Source organism: Somniosus microcephalus, chromosome 7 (genome assembly GCF_052327205.1).
Source record: "Somniosus microcephalus isolate GS21.2 chromosome 7, FLI_Smic_1.0, whole genome shotgun sequence".
NCBI classification, from domain to species: domain Eukaryota; kingdom Metazoa; phylum Chordata; class Chondrichthyes; order Squaliformes; family Somniosidae; genus Somniosus; species Somniosus microcephalus.
The window spans coordinates 92,689,181-92,708,583 of NC_140993.1; the positions used below are offsets into that span (position 1 = coordinate 92,689,181).

A 19,403-nucleotide genomic window follows, 5' to 3' on the forward strand; every position below is an offset into this window, starting at 1 on the left:
ACATATGATTTCAGTGCAATGACATTTACAAACCTTCTACTTTGGTTATAAAGTTACAGGACAAATTCAGTGTACGCAAGGCCACCAGTGTCTCCAATCCTTCAATACGAGTAATCTGATTGGAGGAGAGATCGAGATGCCGCAACTGCCACACTTGGCCAAGGCCTTCAATTCTGGCGATTTGATTGCAATGGAGATTGAGTGATCGAATCTTTGGGCTTAAAGGTACTGTTAACAAGCTATTAAAAAGAAAGAGAAAATTAATTAAAATATATTCTGGACAATTTGTTTTAAAAACAGAAAATGCTGGAAATACACAGCAGATCTGTCAGCATACGGACAGAGAAGAACAGGTTAACATTTTGGGTGTGGACCAGTTATCAGAATTGATTTTAAAAATCTTATTAAATTATTGATAGACACATACATGATTTGGATAATATCAGAATTTTAGGTACACTGAATTTGTAAAGTGAAGACATTATCCTTTGACATTGATCTACTTGTTACTTTTTGAATATATGAATTTGACATGAAATTTAATTTTTTTTTTTTTAAAAAACACTTGCATTTATATAGCGGCTTTCACAACCACCGGTCGTCCCAAAGCGCTTTACAGCCAGTGAAGTATTTTTTGAAGTGTAGTCACTGTTGTAATGTAGGAAACGTGGCAGACAATTTGCGCACAGCAAGCGCTCACAAACAGGAATGTGACAATGACCAGATAATCTGTTTTAGCGATATTGGTTGAGGGATAAATATTGGCCAGGACATTGGGGATAACTCCTCTGCTCTTCTTCAAAATAGTGCCATGGAATCTTTTATGTCCACCTGAGAGCACAGACGGGGCCTCGGTTTAACTTCTCATCCAAAAGACGGCACCTCCGACAGTGCTTTTTAAATATTAATCAGCAACTGGCCTTTACCACATTGCCCAATTGTTATTTTAATCCAAAAAGAAGATATTTACTGCTACAACCTACAAGTTGCATTTATATACAGGAAACTCTTTGGTATCCGGCACTGACAGGACCGGTGTGTTGCCGGTTGATCAAAAATTCCGGATGACAGAGGGGGTTATCTACCGAGGCTATTTTTAACAAAGAAAAAAAATTTTAAATCAAGAAATGTGCAGTATACAGTAATTGGGTACTCACCTACAGAATGTTGTGTTAAATGGATGGTGGAAGATGCTTGATTAAGTACAGTACTGCCAGTTGAGGGTAATGCAATGCAATGACTACCAGCAGCGTGGGAGACACACAGTACCCCTGTAAAATGGCGGATCAGAAGAGACTACTGGCAGCGCGGGAGAGCCAGACTCCTGTTACAGGGGTATTGAGGTGTTCCAACTTCCGACAGCGCCAAGAAGCCGAGTAGTGGCAGTTTGGAGAACTACCCCCACTGACTGACTCGGCACTGTGGGAGACTCGGACTCGGCAACATTGCCGGTTATTGAGGTGTTGTTTTTGGAGTGAGAATTTTGCCGGTTAATAGAGAATTCCGGATATTTAGGTGCCGTTTAAACGAGAGTTTCCTGTAGCAATTATAAGAACATAAGAAGTAGGAGCAGGAGTAGGCCATACGGCCCCTCGGGCCTGCTCCGCCATTCAATAGGATCATGGCTGATCCGAACCTAGACTCACGTCCACTTCCCTGCCCTCTCCCCGTAACCCCTAATTCCCTTATCTGCTAGGAAACTGTCTATCTCCATTTTAAATGTATTTAATGTCGCAGCTTCCACAGCTCTCTGGGGTAGCAAATTCCATAGATTTACTACCCTCTGAGTGAAGAAGTTTCTCCTCATCTCAGTTTTGAAAGGGCAGCCCCTTATTCTTAGATTATGCCCCCTAGTTCTAGTCTCACCCATCAGTGGAAACATCCTCACCGCATCCACCCGATCAAGCCCCCTCACAATCTTATATGTAAAAGAACACCACAGCGTACTCGACAAGGGTGGGGAGGAGAGAAAGAGGTTGACACTGAGCAAGAAGTAAAGGAATTGGGTGGGATTGGCCGTGGGGGGGGGGGGGGGGCAGGGGGGCATTGGAGAAAGAGAAGCTACTGAAGACATAGCCTAAGAAAATGATTTTTTTTTTTTTTTTAAATCAGGCTTTTGAGGGTAAGCAGGTAACATGTAAAATAGCCAGGATGCATGTCTGAAATAGATCTACATTAGATAGTGGGCTGGCAATCAGATAGAACAGTAACAATCTGGACTCAATAGTGGTGACATAAAGAGAGTTGGGTAGAGTCAGTGTACATGTATAATCACACTTGTGAATGATGTTGCCAAGGGGTAGAATGTAGATGATGAATAAGAAGAGAGCTTTCTCATAAGTGACCTTGCAAGCATGGGAGGAGAAATCATTTGAGGATATTCTATTCAATTCAATTCAATTTTATTTGCCATATGTACTAGTACAATGGAATGCTTACTCCCCGTAGGGACACGTCAGCTATTTTTACAGCGCCGTGTTCAGAAAGTCAATTCTTTGGCATCCAGTGGCAGTGGGAGCACGATGTCCCTCAGCCGCTCCGCCCTCCTCGTCACCGCGGCCTCCTCCTCACTGTTGCCGGCTCGGCTCCACGTGTGGTGGCCTGCTTCTCCCGCTCACCCTCTGGCCACCATTCCCGGCTCCCCTCCTCCCAGTCGGACTGCGAGTCGTCATGGCTGCTGCTGCTGCTCGATGCGCTGCGCTGCCTCCGCCCGACTCGCCGAACACATCCTCCAGTCGCCGCGGCCTCCACCTCACCGTCGCCGGCTCCACGGTCCGACGGCCCGGGCCTGCTTCTCCCGCTTCCGGTCCGGCCTCTGGCCGCCATGCTCGGCTCCCCTCCTCCCAGTCGGAATGCTTCCCCGCTGAGGAGCAGCCAGCCGACGTGCTCTAGCGGGTCGACGTGGCTGCTGCTGCGTCCCGATGCGCTGCGCTGCCTCCGCCCGACTCGCCGAACACCTCGCTCCGGTTGCGGGAGCGAGCGGTGAGAGCGGGCCACTCAAAGCAGGGAGATATATAGCAACAGGTAGGAGTGGAACCACAAGAGAATAAAACCTTTGAGGATATCAGTGTAGGGACACAGAATATGATCAGTGGCTTTGACCAAGGTGGTCTGGACTGACCAGAAATCCAATTAGAGGGACTGCAATATGGAGTAGTGAGAGAGGTAAGGGTGTATTTGGGTAGCAATAAACATTCAAACACTGTGAATAGTAAGGTCAGTTTGGAGATAGGATGATAATTTGAAGGACAAGGGCGCACTTCTTAAAGGAGAGGGGTAATGATGTCAGTTTTAGAAGATGTGGGAATAATGACAGAAGAAAGGAAGAAGTGACAATGCTAGTGGAGCCAAGAAGTGAAGTTGAATAGTTAGAAGTTAAGTTGAAAGGGGAAGGTTAAGAGAGCAGGCAGTGAGCTTTATCAAAGAAATGAGTCTGATAAGGACCAGGAGAGGAGATCCTGCAATGTTGAGATTCTGGGCCGAGAAACAATTTAGGAGACAGGTGGATTGTAGGGAAATGGGGAGGGGGGGGGGAGCAGATGAGGTACAGAAAGGTGGCCTCAATTTTAGAAACAAATAAATCTACAAGTTCTTTACATCTAGAATAAGAGGAAGAGACAGTTTGTGCTGGAGAAAAGGATTTGGGGTTGCCAAACCCTCCAGGGGATAAGAACTTTTCATTATGGGAGGAGGATGCATATTACTTAAGTTGATCATGACAGATTTGGCCGTAGACAGTAGGAAATGTATACTGTCCATGTATTCTGGTCTCTGGCCCATGGTTTCGAGACCATAAAGACAGTTGTTGTACCAGGGAGAATAATAGGGGTAAGAAGCTATCTGGGACTGAGAGCACTGAAGTTGGATTCAAGGTAGTTATGGCACAGATTGACAGGTCCAATTTTAGAAAAGAGTGAATTGGAAATTGGAGGGCATTAGTGAGGGTGGCGATGTTAGAGGTGGACATGGACATGTTTATAGTAAAATACATAAAGTTGATTGGTAATAGTCCGGTCAGTGAGCATGACCTCGGAACGTAGTCTTGGATGATAGCAAGATCAATGGAATGGGTGTAGATGGAAGTATTTGAAGGAGGAGTTTGTGAAGCAAATGGAAGACAGATAAATCAGGAGAGTGGGATACATGAATTTATGGCTCAGGCTAATGTTACCAAGGACAAGGGTCTGCTCAGAGTATCGGTTTAGTGAGGACAAAACAGAGATTTCAGCAAAGAAGGCACTGGGTACTTTGAGATCTGGGTGAGGAAAAAGAGGATCTTGGAGAGGCAAGATGTGTGTTAGAGAGAGGTATTCAAATGAGAAAATGGTGCCAGAGGAGTAAAGGGAAAGGCCAAGAGGAATTGTGGAGCTGGCGCTTACCTACTGTAATGTCAATGAACTGCTTTTCAAGATGCTTATCATAATTAACTAGAACTGTTAATGTGAGCCATGACAGCTTGGGTGGGAAATGTGGTGGAACCTGTAGCCAGATAGGGCAGCCTTAGTGAAGGATGTAAAATAGTCACAGTTGATGAGCTAAGTTTTGTTCAGGTCAAACACGCTAATGCTTTCATCCTGAGAGATTGTGGATGGGGAGAGCCTTGTTTGTGAGAGAGTGTGGATACAGAGAGAATTGGTAACGCAAGACTTGAGGGGAGGGGGAAAAAAATCAGGAAGGGAGTGCGGAGGTGTAATTACATTTACACAGTAGTTTAGTTCTACAATGCTATACAAGCAAGTTAGTTATTTTTCTCAGTTTCTAGCATAACCTCATTTTTAAAGTACATATCCAAAACTTCTATTTGCATTCTGAACCTTTACTTTCTAAATGTAGTGGAATGTGGAACAGTAGAGAATGCAATAGTATCACTCGATTAAAAAAAGACAAATGTAAATAATGAAGTCAGTCACAGTAATTATTTGCTCATCGAGCCAGTGTGTATATAACAGTTAGTACTCTTCACGCAGGAACATTTCAACTAGCTTTTAGCTCTGTTTCCTCAAAACAGTTGATTTCATTGTGTCAACCAGTCTTTAAATTTATTTGCTGGGTAACTGACAGATGTGCAGCATTGTTTTAAGCTGGCTTTCACTGTTAATACATCTAGTTAATTAGGTGTTCAACATCCTGGAAAGCAATTCATTGACATCACTGTCAGTGAGCACGAGCATGGAATACTTAATTAAGGTAAACGGTTTCAATAAATGGTAAAATATTTAAAAAGCAATAGTGTCAGCTGCAGTGATTAATTATAGAAATAAAGCAATTCTACCATTAATTGCTTAATTGTCATCAATTTATTATTCATTTTTAAAATTGCACACTAATTAACACATTAGACACAAAAATGAGCAGGCCTACTGTTCGCCAAGCCCGAAAGTGCCATTAACAGCAAGGAAAATTAACAAATCTGATGCTGAACCCTGCCCTCTGCAATTAGACTAAGATTCATTAACACACAGCATCAGTGTCAAACTGAACAGTCCATCATATTCGAGATATACTTGACCTTTATTGCAGCTAAATTAAAAGGCCCCTATTTCCTAAAGTTAATAAGCTGGACTGAGCAAGTAACTCAAAAAAAAAAAAAAAAAAAATTCCTCTTGCACCTCTAGATATGATTAGTCAACAATCTAGAAAGCATAACATACCTAATATTTTCAGGAAAAGCCTCAAACTGGGGAGTAAAAATATTTTAATTTTTACATTAACAGGGCATAGTACTGAGTGGGTTACAGACATAAAATCACTTCAAAAGAAACGTAACATTAGAAAAAGCAGAGACTATTTTTTCTGTGTGCAAAACTACTATAAAACATTTGTTAAGTGTCAGCTTAGCCCAGTAATAGAGCCCCTGCCTCTAAGTCAGAAAAACAACAACTTATATTTATATAGCGCCTTTAAAGTAGTAAAATTTCCCACGGCGCTTCACAGGACTGTAAAAAATTTGACACCGAGGCACACAAGGAGAAATTAGGGCATATGACCAAAAGCTTGGTAAAAGAGGTAGGTTTTAAGGAGCGTCTTAAAGGAGGAAAGACAGGTAGAGAGGCGGAGAGGTTTAGGCAATGAATTTTAGAGCTTAGGGCCTAGGCAACTGAAGGCACGGCCACCAATGATTGAGCAATTATAATCTGAGCAATTATAATCAGGGATGCTCAAGAGGGCAGAATTAGAGGAGCACAGATATCTCGGGGGGGGGGGGGGGGCTGGAGGAGATTAGAGATAGGGGGGGTGCTGGAGGAGATTAGAGATAGGGAGGGGCAAGGCCATGGAGGGATTGGAAAACAGGGATGAAAATTCTGAAATCAAGGCGTTGCTTAACCGGGAGCTAATGTAGGTCAGCGAGCACAGGGATGATGGGTGAACAAGACTTGGTGTGAGTTAGAACATGGGCAGCCAAGTTTTGGATGACCTTAAGTTCATGTAGGGTAGAACGTGGGAGGCCAGGAGTATGTTGGAATAGTCAAGTCTAGAGGTAACATAGGCATGGATGAGAGTTTCAGCAGCGGATGAAATTAGGCAGGGACGGAGACGGCCGATGTTACGGAGGTGGAAATAGGTGGTTTTAGTTATGCCGCGGATGTGTGGTTGGGAGCTCATTTCAGGGTCAAATATGACACCAAGGTTGCAAACAGTGTGGTTCAGCCTCAAACGGATGCTAGGGAGAGGGATGGAGTCAGTGGCTATGGAACAGAGTTTGTGGCAGGGACCGAAAACAGAAGGTAATGGATTCAACGACTAAAGCATATAATCTAGGCTGACACTTCAGTACAGTACTTTATCAAAAGTGGCATTATTCAAAGTGGAGCAGGGGAGTTCTCCTCATATCCTGGCCAACATCTATGCCTCAACTGGAGACCTCAAACAGATTATCAGGTCATTTATCTCACATGAGCAAACTGGCAGCCTCGCTTGCCTCCAAAACAACAGTTCAAAAAGCAATATTTGGCTGTGAAGTGCTTTAGCATGTCCGGACGATGTGAAAACTGCTATAGAAAAATGCAAGCTCTTTGTTAGATTTAGACTGTTAAACTGATAAAAATTAAAGCTCAATCATGAAGTTGTTGTTCGCGTATCTTGGAGAATAGTGCAAAGCAGCAAAAGGATTACAGGCTGATTAACAGTCTAACAGGCTGCAACGGGAACATTCCTATAGGTTAGTCCTACACAGTGGGAGGGGGTTTTCCCGCAACCTATATGAGGGGGGACCAACGAATGCAAGTGGCCCGCTGGATAACCCAGAATTTAGAGCCGGATCTCTGGTCTCCACTCGTGGAACTCGTAGAATGTATTTCAAACCCTGCACCTTCTGACTAAGGGGCTGGAATGGTATCATTAAGCCAAAGGCTCACTCCCTTAACCATGAAGTAGCACCTAATATATTGACCATATATGTTCCACTTTAGTCCCCTTTCCTTTCAGGTACCATTTACAAACTTAAAGAGGCCAAACTGGCAATCTATTCCCATGTTTCTGTCAATGACACTCTTGAGCTCGCCACCAGAAGATCTCAGAGTGAACTGGCCAAATCTTCCCCCACCTGCACCCCCCCCCCCCCCCAAAAAAATAGTATTTCACCATCACTCACAACCTCCAATACATGGAATGGATGAGATTAGGAACGCACCAAGTGAGAAAAGCACAAGAGGAGACACCATATGCTATCACTGTGTGATGAAGTACATTGGTGCATCAACATTCAGAGAGGCTCCAGTCTCAGCCAGGCCTTACGCAAGACAAGATGAAGCAATTCTCCAAAGAGACTGAGCAAAAGGACAAATCCAATTATAAACGTCCAAGCAACCACCTCAAGGGGAGGCTTTGACAGAAGCCTGGGAGCTGACCTGTTCACTGTCTGTGAGTGTTCAGGATGCCATGGTAAAAACACAGAAAATCCATGATTACAAACTTGGTTCCATAATTCATCAAAACAAAACAGAGTTGAAGAAGGACCACTGTTTAACAAAGGCACAGAATGAATGACCATTAAGAGGTAATGAGAGAGAATTATTTTTTTATTATTCGTTCATGGGATGTGGGCGTCGCTGGCAAGGCCAGCATTTACTGCCCATCCCTAATTGCCCTCGAGAAAGTTGTGGTGAGCTGCCTTCTTGAACCGCTGCAGGCCGTGTGGTATTTCACAGTCATTTGTTTTATTTGTGATTCTTGGCCAAACGCAGTGGATTGCTTATTAAACTAGAACAATGTTACATTCCAGTGAAAGTTAATAGTTTATCCTCTTCATTTTAAATGATTCAAATACATTTTTTGGCAGTAAAACATGAATTATATTATACATGGGTTTAAAAACATTTGTCTCCTGCTGGACAGTCGCAGAGTTAATATAAAATAATAAATGAATGAATATGAATTCTTTGAACATTAGAATATTTAGTACAGTAGAGAGAGTGACAACGTACCTGCTGATAGTCCTATCAATTAGACACAGCTCTTGGGATGATTGATCACCGTGTGCCATTCCACTTCATTATATAGTACAACTGTCAGTTATTTGAATCCTAAATCAGAAAAAGAAAAAAAAAAGTTCAATTTACTCAAACATTGAGAAGCTTCATCTCATTACTCACAGTAGGATTCTCCTATCTTTGCACCAGAGAGACTACACAGCCTTAGATCTGCAAGTATATACTTTAACTTACATTTCTATCTTTTGGACTGTTGTGCTCCGATGTGATCATTCTGCTTAAATTACAGAAATAAAGTTACAGTAGTATTTACTTAACTCAATAATGTGCATTTATTTAGCACCTTTAACATTATAAAACATCCCAAGGCACTTCACAAAGGAGCAATCAGACCCTGAGCGGTAGTAGAAGAGTTAGGAAAGATGACCAAAAATATTGCTGAAAAGACAGACTTTGAGGAGGCTTTTAAAGTCAGGGAGAAAAGTAGCAAGGCAAAGAGGTTTAGGGAGGAAATTCTAGGGAGTACGGCCGAGGCAGCGAGGAGTGCTGGGAAGAGGATATGCAGAGGACCAATGAGCAGCAGTTAGCATGTAGGGTCTGAAGATGTTGCAGAGGTTCAGTGGAGCAAGGCATGTGGGGATCTGTAAACAGAGACAGGGGAGTGAGTGTGTTGGGGATCAGGAAGTTAGTAGTGGTCTGCAAGGATAGATGTGATAGGCGAGCAGGGCTTAGTACAGGACAGGGTGCAGTAGTTTTAGAAAAGTTGAAGTTTGTTTAAGATGAAACTTAAGAGACCAGAATTGAAGTTTTTTTTTTTATAGAAGAAATCATGTCTTGAGGTAATAAAAGCATAGACAAGGCTCATGCCAGCATTATTTTTTGTTAGTCAAGGCAGCTCTTTTTAATCCCAGTTACCTGCCTATTCGCTATATCCCTTAATACCTTTACATCTCAAGTCAGTATCTTCCTTCGAACCACCTCAGTTGACATTCTGGGTCAATGAGAGCCACTTTCTCACAACCTTTTACGTGAAGCTGTTTTTTTCCCTGGATTTGTTTTTTGCCAGTTTTCAAATTCTCACTCAGTAAGTGCACATGTCCTACAATAAGACTGTTTGGTTCAATTACAACCTGCTGTACTCTCATGGGCTCATTCTGCTTAATTTTTAATTACAAATATAAAGTCACACGAATCCCAATTTTATTGTATAATTACAAACTTCCCAAAATGTCTCAAATTAGAAAAATTCATTACGAACTATTTTTAAAAGGTATTTAAATGAAAGTCATTGGTTGGCAGCACAATTAAACACATCTCAACAATTTCCATTTATGTAGCACCTTTAACATAAAAACATTCCAATGCACTTCATAAATAGGCACATGGAAAATGAACGCAGAGCAATGGAGAGAGATGGGGTAATCAAAAACTTGGTCAGAGATGGGTCGCTTGGTTTTTAAAAGGACAGAGAGAGTTGGCTTAATGATGGAGCGCTGAGAGGGGTGATGCACAAGAGGCCAGAGTCAGAGGAATTCAGGGCTGGAGGAGGTTGTGGAGGGAAGGTGGAGCAAGGCCGTGGAGGAATTTACAGACGATGGCAAGGATTTTAAATTTGAGGCAATGGGGGAGAGGGGACCAAAGTAGATCAGAAAGGATTGAGTTGATCCACGAGTGGGAATTAGTGCAGGACAGGAATACATGCAACAGAGTTTTAGACAAGGTGAAGTTTATGGAGGATGAGACCAGCAAGGAGAGCGTGAAGTAGTTGAAACTGGAGGTGATAAAGGTATATTAGGGTTTCAGTGGCAATGGGGATGAAGTGGGGTGGGCAATGTTGCACAGGTGGAAGTAAGCATCCTTAGTGATGGAGGAGATAAGCGGACAAGTTTAGCTTAGGGGTCGAACAAGACGCAGTGGTTGCGAACAATCTAATTCAGCTTAATACTGTGGCTGGGGAGGGGGTGATATCAGTGACAAGGGAGCGGAGTTTGTGGTGGAAGTTGAAGACCATGGTTTCTGTCTTCCCAATGTTGAGGAAGTTGAGATTTAGCCAAGACTGGATGTCAGACATGCAGTCTGACAATACGTCGACAGCCAATGGATCAAAAGAGGTAGTGTAAAGGTAGAACTGGAAATCATCATGTGGAAGCTGAACTGTGTCTGCAGATGATGCTGCTAAGGCGCACCATGTAGATGAGGAAGAGAAGGGGTTCAAGGATTGATGCTTGGGTAACTCCAGAAGTGAAAGTTAAAACATTTCAAGATTTTTGAATTACACACAGATGTTTTCTCTGCATTTACATCCCAAACATATTGCAGCTTCTCTCATTTGTTTGTTAATCTCTAAAATTTTAGTTGAAAAAAAGTCTCAATTAATAATTGCACTGTCTATAATAATGTTGAACATACTGTAAGTGACCAGAAAGGTGGAGGATACAGATTTATGCCTAGTCTTCACCAAATGGTCAGAACATATCTTGGCCATCTCGTCATGGAAAGTGACAAGCGTAGGTTGGAGGCAGAAGATATCAGAGGAGTCACAGATATAGGTGGCTAGGGGCTGGGCGAAGTAGGACACATGGGGGCAGGAAAAGAGGATAGAATCTAGGCAAGAGGAAATTAGTTCAATGGCAAAGGAACAGATTGAAACAATTAGTCTGCCAAGACATCCCACCTGTGTACCTTGGGAAGATAGAAATGAGCTGTGCAAGGTTGGGAATAATGAAATGGGAGGCAGTGGGGCACATGAGGGGTTAAGATCTCTGGAAGAAATCAGATCAGGAACGAGGAACTGTCAACAAAATACTGGCCTGGTGTTCAGCAGTGGGCTCATGGACGAGAGGGAGCTTGGAGGAATCATCAAAAAAGTTGGCATTCAGCATCAGACAGTTAGAGGTCCTTCGCCATTAAATAACAGCATCTGCTTTGTCAGCAGGTTTGATAACGACGTCAATGTTGAAGCCAAGAGAATAGAGAGCTACAAGTTCAAAGGGAGATAGATTGGAGTGGGAAAGGGAAATAGAGAAACAGAGACAATGTTATAGCGGCAGATTGTTCGAGATCAATGTGGATGGTGAAAATCCAGCAAGGAGTGAGGTTAGGAAAGATAAGGTCAGTAGAAAGTAAAGAGGGATTAGGGGTGGGGCAGCATCCAGGAGTTACTTAATCTCCCAGCTCTTAATATCTGAAAGTAAGAAAAATAGTTTTTTGTTAAAGCATTGGATGAGATGAAGGATGATTTAGATCTAAGAACCAAGACAGCTAGGATGTTGATCTGAGCTAGGATATCGATTGAGCCAATACTGTTGAAAGGAGAGGTCAAGAGTGTGCATGTGGCAGTCTTGGTAGAGAGGCTGAATTGCATGGGGTGCTGAGAGTAGCAGTCAGAGGGGAATAAAAAGATGTGCTTTTGTTTGGCACCTTTCACATCCTCAGCACATCCCAAAGCACTTCACAGCCAATTAATTATTCTTAAAGTGCTGTTTTTATAGAAACACACAGCACAGTAAGGTAAAAGAAATACCAAGGAGATAAATAGCCAGTTATTCTTATTTGGTGGTGTTGATTGAGAGATAAATGATAGCTAGGACACCAAGAATGTTCCCTGCTCCTCTTCAAATATTGTCAGATGGTCTTTTCTATCCACCAGACCAGGCAGATAGGGCCTCAGTTTAATGTCTCACCTGAAAGATGGCACCTATGAAACTGAAGCAATTCTTTAGTATTAAATTGTCAGCCCAGATTATGTGCTCAAATACTAGATAATGGCATAAGCCCATGATCTTCTGACTCAGAGGCAAGAGTGCAACCACTGATCCAGACTGACAAGCTAAGGAATGTTGAATATCACAAAGGTATCAATGGTCATTATCCAAAAGAGGAAGGGAAAAGCTTCAGCTGGAATCCACGTGATGAGAGTTAGAGCAGGAGGCAGGTGTAGAGATTAAAAGAAAGACATAGCTGTAAATGCAGGTCTTAGCAAATACAGAGTCAAAGATAAGAAGTTAAGAGATAACAACGAGGGTGAACAGGATGAGACAACTGGAAACAATGGAAAAAGGAATGGAACTTTGACAAGGGTTTCCAAATATGCCAACCTTGAAGAAGTTAGGTGAAGCATTTCCCTATATGCAAAAATACTTTAAGACACTAACTCCATCCCTCTCCCTGGTAACTGTCTGAGGCTGAACCAGACTGTTTGCAACCTTGACATCTTACTTGACCCCAAGATGAACTTTCTGACCTCATGTCCGCTTCAACACCAAAACCGCCTACATCCACCTCTTTAACTTTGCCCGTCTCCGCCTCAACCCATCTGCTGTTGAAACCCTCATCTATGCCTTTGTTACCTCTAGACCAATGTTCCCTCTAATTTTTTGGGGCCTTTAAGGGGCTGCGTGGGCCATTCAAAATTCCACGCACGCGCAGGCCATTCAAAAGCCGACTCACCGGCTGCACGGGACCTGCAGAGAGCTGCGCGTTTTGTTTGATAAATTGCTTCTGTGATGCACCATGGGGCATTTTACTATGTTAAAGGCGCTACATAAATGCAAGTTGTTGTAGTTGTAAACAAAACTTGAGATATTTTTAGGTCATTCGCACACATCTCGTGCCCTCCTTATACCATAGGGTTGTTGCTTATGCCAAACTTGTTATCGGAGGCAACCCGATTATATAAACATCCCAGCAGCCCAACCTCAGAAGAGCACCCCCAAATGCACCAGTGTGGCGTGTTTTCATTGTCTATCCCAGGTACCCTGTGGCCCGAGAGAGATCTGCCAATTTGTGCTGAATTATGAACAGATTTATGCTTTAATCATATGCCCACTAGGGACTGTAAAGTCTGTAGGTTGTGCAGTAAATAACTTCAGAGACTTTAGAAGTACAAACAAAACAGGTCTTTACTATTCAGAGGTCTGGGCGATTTCTGCCCTAGTTAACGTATCACAACACTTATATACTGGTGTGGTCACTATCGGTATTACAGTATACATGAGCCAATAAATAGTGCCACCCTGAAGTAGTGCTCTTAAAGGCGAACGGTCACATTCTATAGTTCCCTTAAAGGTAAACGGTTACATACACAACACTCCTCCCTTCCTAGCTTATTACTTACAGAATCCCGTTAAACATACAATCTTCAATTTTATATAAACAGGTTGCAGATATACTCTCGATGGAGTCAACGTCATAACAATTTACAGATATACTCTCGATGGAGTCAACGTCATATAACTTCATGTTTAACATAACATAATAACATATATAACTTCATGTCAAAACAGATCACAGATTCAGTCTCTGTGGAAAACAGTTCATAGATTCAGTCTCTGTGGTGTAGTCAGTTCACATTGCTGGAGTGACTCATTCAATAGTCCTTCCATGGGTTTAACAGTTTGAACTTCCGAACTGAATTGGCTCCGTTCGGAGGGACCACGTGTGTGATCTGGTAGAGGTAATCATGGTTCAGATGGGTCATCTTCTGTTTCGACTTTTCCTTTTCTGCTTCTTGGAGACTCTCTGGGCTCCACTGTCAGCTGCCAGCTGCATGCGCAGTTCCTCCTTCTCTTCCTCCTTTTTCCGTAGTAGAGCCACCTTCTCCCGATGTTCCGTAGACTTTCGGTGCTCCTCCATGATCTCTGTACGGTGGGAGTCGAAGTTACAAGTTGGGCAGGACAGGACATAGTAATATTCGGAGTCGTCCTGAGCTAGGCCAGCGAGAGGGTCTTCTATGTCCTCCCTACCCAGCTGGACGTCAGCCAGCTTTTGTTCCAAATCCAGACATCTTTCCTGAAGAGACTTCTTCACGTGTTCCGCTTCCTCTAACTTTTTCTGGGCTTTCAGCAAGTTGTTTACTAATGACCTCATTTGTGATTTTAATACTTCAACTTCCTTTGGAGATTGATTGATCGGACTATTCAATCCCTCTACCGGAGCAGTTGTTTCAGCGTTCTGTTGTTCAACCTTGACATGAGTCAGCGTACTTTTGGTATCTAAGGGTTGCTCTGCTGCCATCTTCTCTGTCTGTGTTGCAACCTCGGCTATTTCAATAACTTTTGAGAGCTCCAAACCCTTCTCCTCTGACGATTTAAGCTCATGTTCATGGCCCATTCTTACGGTCTCTGTGTTTCTTACAGTTCCCTTTTCTTCCACTGAGAAGATTTCCAGTTGCATCTGTTCTTCAAGTCGTTGGACCTCGGCCATTGCCGCTTCATATTTATTTTGTGTTTCCTTTAATAATTTAACGAGTTCTTGGACATCCTGTATTCCCTGTTCTGGTATGTCTTCCACCACTAATTTTTTTCCTATGGATTGAATCCCTAACGATGAGTCAGCCTTGGCCTGAAGCTCATCAAACATTTCCTGCAGACTTTGTAATTCTTGCTTATGGTCAACCTTTAGTCGTTCATGTTCTTTCACTAACACGAGCTTTTCGGAAGTTGCCAAGTTAACCCCTTCCAGGATTGTAGTCCGGGCCTGTTCATACTGTTCTTTCAACTCGTTACACTCTGCTTGCAACAAGTCGTAGAGGTGAACTGGAATACCATCCTGACTTCCTGAAGATTCCTCTTCCTTTGGATCGTTCTGTGTATATTCTAGTTCCTGAACAGCCTCAGGGAGATGTGATTGGTACTTGGCCACGATGGCTCTATGGTCGCTCTCTGCTTGAGCGAGCTGTCTCTGTTGTCTTTCCAGGGACTCCCATTCGGTGTCCCAGAACTTTTTCACCTTTTCCATCTCTTGTAGGAGACGGGCACTCAACTGTTCTAATTGTCGTTGTACTTTGACATAACGTTGAGTTCTAGCCCGGTGTTCCTCCGTAATGCATCTGTCTGTAGCTTGAACAGACTCAGAATTCTCTGTCTTTATGCACGCCATCGATTTCCCAACCTTAGTCCGTGAGTTCATGTTAATCTTGTTTTTCATACATAAGCTGGACTTATCGTCTTCCGGCTCGGAGTCTGAGCTGCTTGTCTGCACCGAGTCCTCACTCGTCATTGCTTGTCGGTAGTGCCATTCCATGTCTATTTTCTTGATCCACTCCCGTCCCAGAAGTGGTGGTCCTCCCTCAGGTAGTACGTACAGATCCATTCGTGGGTGTTCTTTACCCCTATCTCTCACCTTGACTCGTATTTTTCCCAGGGGGTATACATGATGCCCCATGTATGTCTGTAATACGAATTTGGTATTTCTTAAGGGTATGTGAGAGAATAGCCGGTGATAGTCCTTTTGGTTGATGACGGATACAGCTGATCCCGTGTCCAGCTCCATTCGTACTTGGACTCCCGCTATTTTTAGTGTGACCCAGATCAACTGTAGATCAGTTACTTTACCCACATGGTGGATTCTCAGACTATCCAGCTCCTGGCTGTTTGGGTCTGAGTCTGAATTTTGTTCGTCTGAACTCTTTTCAGCCACCTGATGCACCTTGTTGTACTTTCCTTGTGGTGGTGGCTTCCTTTGCTTGTTGGTCTTCTTTCCGGACCTGCATACCTTCGCGATGTGACCCAGTTTGCCACATTTCCTGCACTCTTGGTTCTTAAACCAGCACTGATTCTGGTCGTGCGTTGTCTTTCCACAACGGTAGCATTTGGGAGTGCTTGTTGTAATTTGGTCCACCCCGAGTGCCGCCGCCTTTAGCTGCATTTCCGCCGTCCCTTTCGCTGCGGCTTCGTGCGATGAAGCTATGAGGACAGCCCTGTCCAGTGTGAGGTCGTTTTCTTCCAGAAGTCGCTTCTGCGTTCCTTCTTTGGCCAAGCCGCATACGAACTTGTCCCGCAGCGCCTCTGTCAAATTCCCTCCAAACTGGCAGTATTTCGCTAGCTTACGCAGTTCGACTAAGTATTCCGCATTGCTTTCATCTTGCCTCTGGGTTCTGGCGTAAAATTTAAATCGTTCAGCCAGCATCAACGGTGTGGGGTTCAAGTGATCCTTCAACACTGTTACGATCTCTTCGAAGGTCTGGTCCACTGGTTTAACTGGTGCTATTAGATGTTTCAAAAGCCCGTATGTTTTTGCTCCCATCGAATTTAACAAAGTTATTGCCTTGTTGTCATCCTCAATTTCGTTGGCTACGCAATATATTTCTATGCGTTCCACATACGTGGCCCAGTCTTCTATTTCTGCATTAAAGTCATTAATATTTCCTCGCTTAGGCATCTTCTTCTCTTTTTGAGAACAGTACAAGTATTACTTTACATATTATTAATTTTCTTCTCTCTTCTTGAGAACACACCAGCCTTTCTGAAAAATCTTATTACTTTTCTGAAATTCTTAATAATTTCCAAGATGGCGGTTTCCCGCTTCTTCCTTCTTCTTCAGCGGTTTTCCCCGAAAAATGGCGGCTTTCCCGCGCTTCTCGCTCTCCCCGCCCACTTCAATGGCGGTTTTCCCGCGCTTGGCGGTCTTCACCCGGTCCCCCGACGCCGTCTGTCAGCCCGAGTGCGGTCCTTATCTATAATGCGATCGCTGGATCGCGAAGCGGCTGCCGGCCCTTATCTGTAGATCCGATCGCTCTCGCGGCTCTCGGCCCTTATCTGGAGATGCGATCGCTGGCTTGCAACGCCTCCCGCTCGGCTCTGGCTCCCCCGCTCGCGCGGCTCTCGGCTCTGACACTCCCGCGCCTACTCGCAGGCTCAGCGCTTCGTGGCAGCGGTTGCTGCACGGCTTCTCACATTGCCCGCGGTCCGGCTGTCACCCGACGCCGTTGGACCCGACTGCTTTGCCCTTCTCCTCCAAATACTTCTACCCCGTTTTTTAAAATTTTTTATTTGTTTTAACTACTCACAGTCTCTTCGGCCGCCTTGTTTTAGGCTGATTGGCTCGCTCAAGATGTGGTAGCAGGGTAATCTGTGCCTGTTGCTGCCGCAGCTTTGCTGTTAATCTTCCAGCTTCCAGCAAGTACTATACTTTTAGTAGACGGAGCCTCGTGTTTTCTTTTTGAAGCTCTCTGCTACTGGTTAGTCTTGCCGCAGGGTACGATCGGACTCGTCGCCACTGTAAAGTCTGTAGGTTGTGCAGTAAATAACTTCAGAGACTTTAGAAGTACAAACAAAACAGGTCTTTACTATTCAGAGGTCTGGGCGATTTCTGCCCTAGTTAACGTATCACAACACTTATATACTGGTGTGGTCACTATCGGTATTACAGTATACATGAGCCAATAAATAGTGCCACCCTGAAGTAGTGCTCTTAAAGGCGAACGGTCACATTCTATAGTTCCCTTAAAGGTAAACGGTTACATACACAACAGGGACTAGATTGAGACTGCTCATTGGGCAGTCATAGGACAGATGAGACTTTCATCCCATCCCTCCGGGCTCATTTGGCTAGGGAAATGGTGGGGGGTTAGCTGGATGCCTCTTTGTCAATAAATGCTGGCCTTGCCAGCGACGCCCACATCCCATAAAAAGGAATTTCAAAAAAGAATGACCTCTCAGCCCTTTGCAGTCCTACACCCCACACATCAGGGAAGATCCAAGCCTGACTGGCACAGTCATGAATTTGCACCCAGTGTGCATGCGATGTCGATTTATAGTTGTTCTACAACTTAGGAACACCTACACAATCACAGTTATCCCAGGCAGTGTTCAAGAGATTAATCGTTAATTCCTGGACACTCCAGCTCAATCCTAGAGTTGGCAACAGTATAACTGCGGTCTTACCCGTCACACTCCAGCCGCCGCCTCAGGCCCCGCGCTGGAACTGCGATCCCAACTCCTGTCTCACCACAAACATTACCGAGCTCCCTAACCCGCCAGCTTCAGCCGATCAGAACGAGCCGCTTCCGCTTCTTCCCTTTGACCCCGTCTCCATCGCAACGGCCGAGCTAGGCCGGGCCGATCGGGAGCTCCGGTTTCCCGGGGAACCGAGCCGAGCGGGCCCCGCCTCTCCCTCAAAACTTTGCCGCTCAAACAGTTCAAACTCGGCGCCTCGACCTAGTTCCGGCCCCGCTAGGCCGAGCTCCGCCCGCTCCCGAGTGCCCGCCCACCACTAGCCGCCGCAGCCAAGAATAAGCGCAGGGCACTTAACCATCCGCTCCTTGGGTCACCATGAAAAGGCTGGCTCTTCTAATTTTGCTCACGTCTAAATTATAAACTTGCCTTGACCAGTGGTGGGGTTTTTTTGCCCATGTTGCTGCTGGGCTATATTGGCTGCATTCACATTGCGCTGTAGTGGGGCCAGCACCTAATACATTCCTAAGCACCAGCAATAAAAAATCATGAGATGTGAGGGAATTTATCCTCCTCTCAAATTGGTGGGTACTGTAACATTTGCATATTGATTTATCTTTCGCCCGCAGGCATCTGTAAGGAATACCTATTATATTCACATGTGATCACATGCTGAGTTGTCATTGGCCTGCAGGCATTTGTAAGGACTGCTATTGTTTAGAAGACCCAGGGTCCGGACTCCATCTTGTCCACACGGTGCTGTACTGCTGTGAGTCAGATCAGACCTGATGCTTCATTAAAAGAATTTAAACTGTAATACTCCGTTGTCCTGCAATTTATTATTTTTGTACAAAGTGTGCAAAACAAGACATGGTGTCAGAACAGGGATTTGAAATGGACATTGTGGTGTATGTAACCTGTTCCACCTTAAGAGAACTACCTTAAGAGATGTACTACTTTCTCTTGGCTGCTGTATACTGTAGTACCGGTGGTGACCACACCGGTATATAAGCGTTGTGTAGTGATTTACTGGGCAGTTCAGCCCTGACCTCCGAATAGTAAAGACCTGTTAAAGTTATTCTTGTGGTCTGTGTCCAGTGATTTATAATAAGCAAAACTGGGACACACAGACTTAACAGTGGCGACGAGTCCGATCTTACCCTGCGGCAGTTTTACATCCAAGGCAGCTTCGTCCTCAGAACGGGCGTCGAGAAGAGGCATCCGCCCTCATCATCCTGCTGAGCACCATCGCACGGGAGGCATCGAGAACCCGGGTTAAAAAGAAAAATTCTGACCACGA

The 19,403-nt window shown here is 44.3% G+C and overlaps 1 protein-coding gene across 1 annotated transcript in view; it reads right to left on the reverse strand.

Annotated features, from left to right (window-relative positions):
- lrrcc1 (leucine rich repeat and coiled-coil centrosomal protein 1) overlaps window positions 1–18,469 on the reverse strand; it is a 237,238-nt gene extending 218,769 nt beyond the window's left edge. The window contains exons 1-3 of the mRNA XM_085993949.1: window positions 18,095–18,469; window positions 8,424–8,522; window positions 34–239 (exon numbers count right to left, since the gene is read on the reverse strand). Of these exons, the coding sequence (XP_085850075.1) occupies window positions 34–239; window positions 8,424–8,482 (265 nt within the window). The 5' untranslated portion in view covers window positions 8,483–8,522; window positions 18,095–18,469. The remainder of the gene's footprint in view (window positions 1–33; window positions 240–8,423; window positions 8,523–18,094) is intronic.
- Window positions 18,470–19,403: the final 934 nt, after the last annotated feature.